A 4,862-nucleotide genomic window follows, 5' to 3' on the forward strand; every position below is an offset into this window, starting at 1 on the left:
CAGGTTGCTAGCAACCAAGACACCACAGTACCACCACAGGTGATTAACCTAATGGTGCAAATCCACATAATAGCTGGACAAGCTATTAGCCATAAACAGGCATATTTTCAACCCTCTCCTGCATTTTTCAACTTGGGACTGTCCGTGGAAGCCACGAACCAGGTGAGTCTTGACTCCAGGACCACATCTATTGCTGTGTGTAACACTGGCATGGATGAGGTACTGATCCCAAAAAACACTATGCTAGGATGGTTGATTTCAACTGACTTTCATGATTTTGAACTACTGACATACTACACTGGGTTACTGTCGTTTTGTGTCGAGTTTGCTTAGATGTGGCATCTACCTTGGATCAGTTGTAGATAAAACATCCAAAAACTACTTTCTGACCGTTTCATTAAAATCTGTTCAGTTGTTCATGAAATATTTTGGTAACAGACACAAACACACCAGACTCTTTACATTATTGCCCACTTTTCCTTGTGGCTGTATGTGAGCACAATGGTTTACAAACATTCATTTAAATGAATTCATCTTTATATTTGTATTTATACACCTGCTTCAGCAAACTCACAGTCATCTAGAAAAGGCAGACAGCACTGTGAAAGTCATGTTCTTTGATTTCTCCAGTGCATTTAACACAATCCAGCCTGATTTTTCCTCCACCTGAGTCTTCTGTAGTTTCTGACAAAGCATGTCAGAAACTACAGAAGACTCAGGTGGAGGCCTCAACAATCACCTGGATCAAATACTACCTGACAAACAGACCATAGTTTGTGAGACTGAAGGGTTGTGTGTCTGACCAGGTGGTCAGTAGCTCAGGAGCACCACAGGGGACTGTACTCTCACCACTCCTTTTCACTCTGTACACCTCAGATTTCCAGTATAAAACAGACTCCTGTCATCTGCAGAAATATTCAGATGACTCTGCAGTGGTGGACTCCTCTAGAACTTTTGGAGATGATTGTACAAAGAAGGATTCTATAAAATGAAGAACATTATAGACAACCCTCAGCATCCTCTTCATCAGACTGTCATACAACAACAAAGTGTCTTCAGTCAGAGGCTTCTTCAGATCCGTTGTAGGACAGACCACTACAAGAGATCCTTCCTGCCCACAGCCATCAGTATCTATAACAACTCTTTAATGAAACCAGGATGATGAGTTACAACATTTAATTTCCCTCTGGGATTAATAAAGTATTTTTGAATTGAATTGAACAGAATTTATACTTAGAACCTTCTGATGGGGAAAGGAGTACAAGTTTATACTAAAACATAAAGAATAAAATCCACCTTTACTCAGAATACAAGCAGCTAACTAAAACTAAACAAACTAAACTAACATGCTCATCTGAACAATCCTATCTTCACCCTACACTTAAACTGTGAGGTTTTTCATTTTTCTTCATGGACCTGTGACACAGAGCCCTGACAACGACTTCACCTGTGTCCTGATTTTTGCTAGAAACTGAGAAGAGCAGAATGTTAGTAGAATGATCACAAAATATGAGCCTTTTGTTTAAGTGTGGAAAACCTGTTTCTATAACGTGAGTATACACAAAAATGGTCGTGTTGCTAATAGCCTAACGTTAGCTGCAAACAGTTAGCAACATCACAACGATCAAACTAACGTTACTTACCCTCGTAGTTGTGCAGGTAACTTGAGATATACAATTTAAATCCCTTGTTACGTTTGCTTGTCGGAGCAGGGGACCAGGCATCAACAATACGATGAACATCGCTGATATTTATCTTGGGCAGCTCTTGTAAACATCTAGAAAACGCCATTTTCACCGAGACCGGGGATTAGACCGGAAACTGGAATGCCGACATCCGGTCAAAGGGGAAGTGATTCAGGACGCATGTGCACAGAGCCTATTGTTTATAAAAGTGAACAAGTTAGAGAGTATATTTTTCTTGGGAATGTATTATCATTAAGATTTATCCAGTATTACATTTTACAAGAAGCAAAGCCTTTAAAAATGTTTGGTTCTAAAAGACAAAAAAAGACCAGTTGAAATATTTATTTCCTAATAACTTAATTTACTTTGTTTTATTCTACATTCAGCTTTTGTCAGAAGATGTGATTGTGTGTTTTTTGCATCAATCTTGCACAAACTTCTCCATAATCTGTCTCCTCTCTGGTTAATCAGGCAGAATGTTGGTGTGGCTTTTCAAGAAGAGTTATCGGACCTGCTTCTGCTGAAGATGCTGCAGGCGGCCACCCGAGCATCCACCGACAAAGACAAGGTGACTGCCTTCACACACACAACACGAGCAACTGCTTCAGTTGGTCTGGACGCTCGTGTGACTGTGGAACGTCTGTTGACTGTTTGCCTCTCTTCCATCCTCCCAGGTCAAGTCTAATGCGGTGCGAGTGCTTGGAAATCTGCTTCATTTCCTGCGTCACAGTCAGATGAGCCGCTCTGTGTTCCAGCGCCCTTTGGAAGATGCCATTCGGGCTCTGATTAGAACCGTTCTGTCCGAAGCTACCATGAAGGTCCGGTGGAATGCTTGTTATGCCTTGGGGAATGCTTTCAGAAACCCCGCCCTGCCTCTCGGTAAGTTCTCCTTCTCAGGGTTTTTATCTCTGTGGGAACGTTTATCATCTGCGTTGAAAACAGCTGGTCAGTTAGTTTGTTTCTTCCTGACAGAATCTGCCCCGTGGTCCCACGACGCGTTCTCCGCCCTCAGCCACGTCGTCACTTCCTGCGAGAACTTAAAGGTCCGGATCAAATCTGCCGCCGCCCTCGCAGTCCCAGCCCAACGTGGCTGCTATGGCGACACGAAGCGGTTCTGCTGCATTTGGCGCTCGCTGGCGACCTCGCTGAAGAACAGCGAGAACATAAATGACTTCCTGGGGTATCGCTACAGCACCAGCCTGAGACACACGCTGGCAGAAGCTCTGCTGCACCTGCTCAGCCTCAGCGAGGCGCTGGACATGGTTGAGCTTGGGGCGTTTCTGGCTGGGGAGGAGGGGAGGGGCATCATTGAGCACCTGGTCAAGTATCTCAAAGAGGAGGGAGAAGGAGATGATGAAGCAGGAGGAGACCGTGTCCACCCCCAGCAGAGGATTGTTGGTCTGCAGCGGACTCTGATCAGACTTAAAGAGCTGAAGGCTGGAGGACGTGCAGAGGAGGAAGGAAAGCAGGTGGTGCTTCAGTTCCTTGAGGATCTTTTAAAGATCTGTGAAGAGTGTTAGCATTTCTCTTCCAAACCCTGCAAGCCAGAAAACAATGACTGAAGACAAGAGGCTCGGTTTGTTTTTATACACATGAAACACGATGATCCATGGATGGATGCAGATATAAACCACAGCACTAAATGCTGACTGTACTCACAGAATGGACATTCATCCTCTTGTTTCCTTTCAGAGGTTCTGCTGTCCAAAATTATTGTTTCACTTTATTCTTCTGCATGATTCAGTATTTCCTCTAATTTTTATTCCAAGACTTCTGACCACAAAAGGCTTTCTGAATTATGAAACTTCCTGTAAAACGAATCAACGAGACAAAGTTTTCCTCTGCAAAGGAAACAGAATCATGTTTATTTTCATTATGTGGCTGCTTTACAAAAAGCATCTGTGTCTGGTTTAAATTAAGTCTAGTTATAGTTTAGAGGCCTCTCTAGTCAATGATGATCTCAACGGGCTGCTGGGAGGAGTGACTATCGCTCAGAGGGGAGTTCTCCCCAACACTCAGGTGGTTCACTCAGGAAGACTGAGACTCGCCAGGTCCAAGTGAATGGATCAACATCTGTAACTGCTACAAGAGATCCTTCCTGCCCACAGCCATCAGCTGATCAGCATCTATCACTTTCATGAAACCAGGATAATGAGTTACAACATTTAATTTCCCTTTGAGATTAATTTATGTATTTTTGAATTGAAATGAATTGTGGAACATTTTAAGTTATCAGTCAAGCGATCCCTTTGAATTTATTCCTCAAAATATGAAGAATAATGTTTACATAAAAGCAGAGCTACAGGTGCATTCAACCTTCTGCAGCTGTCATCCTAACTTCATAAAGTCTGTTCGCTCAGTGAAATGTTTGAAATCAAACGGATCAAGATAAGTGAAACTACATCATGTTCTCTTCTGAGTGCTAAGTGCCTTAATCATCAAATGTAATTTAGAAATAAAACTGTAAAATGCCTGCTTTCAAAATGTTACTTTTTTATCGCTGTAATTTTTAAGGTAAAGATAAGTGGACTACATAAGTCCATGTTTAAACTTTCAAACTTGTCATGAAATTATTCAAAAATAGTTGTTTTTAACCTTTTTAGTGCAGCCTCACTCGTTCTTAAACTTAAAAAAAGACAATAAATCAGTGGTCTTGTTCGTTTTGTTTTTATTAGTGCAACAGGACACAAGCTGCAGTTATTTGTCACTTTTACATGAAGGACTGGGATCTGCTGACAAACCCGTGCTGCTAACTTTTTAACACAGTATGATTTAACAAAGTTAAGTCAGGTCCTCAGGACGGATTAAAAAAAATTAAAAACTTGTTGAAATGTTTAGTCTTATCCAAAAGACTTCTTCAATCTGAGGAGCTGCAATAAACTCAGTCTTCTAAGTAGCACCTTCCTATAGTGGATCAACCAGTTTGCTGGTGACATCCAGAACTACAAAACTGGATTCCAAAAAAGTTGGGACACTAAACAAATTGTGAATAAAAACGGAATGCAATGATGTGGAGGTGCCAACATCTAAAATTTTATTCAGAATAGAACACAAATCACAGATCAAAAGTTTAAACTGAGAGAATGTATCATTTTAAGGGAAAAATCTGTTGTTTCCAAATTTCATGGCGTCAACAAATCCCAAAAAAGATGGGACAAGTCCATTTTTACCACTGCG

At 41.5% G+C, this 4,862-nt stretch overlaps 1 protein-coding gene across 1 annotated transcript in view; it reads left to right on the forward strand.

The window, feature by feature from the left end:
- heatr6 (HEAT repeat containing 6) overlaps positions 1-3,242 on the forward strand; it is a 19,445-nt gene extending 16,203 nt beyond the window's left edge. The window contains exons 18-20 of the mRNA XM_037687400.1: positions 2,157-2,253; positions 2,360-2,564; positions 2,658-3,242. Of these exons, the coding sequence (XP_037543328.1) occupies positions 2,157-2,253; positions 2,360-2,564; positions 2,658-3,205 (850 nt within the window). The 3' untranslated portion in view covers positions 3,206-3,242. The remainder of the gene's footprint in view (positions 1-2,156; positions 2,254-2,359; positions 2,565-2,657) is intronic.
- The last annotated feature ends 1,620 nt before the right edge of the window (positions 3,243-4,862 follow it).

This window comes from Nematolebias whitei, chromosome 14 (genome assembly GCF_014905685.2).
Source record: "Nematolebias whitei isolate Nwh7 chromosome 14, NemWhi1, whole genome shotgun sequence".
NCBI lineage: Eukaryota > Metazoa > Chordata > Actinopteri > Cyprinodontiformes > Rivulidae > Nematolebias > Nematolebias whitei.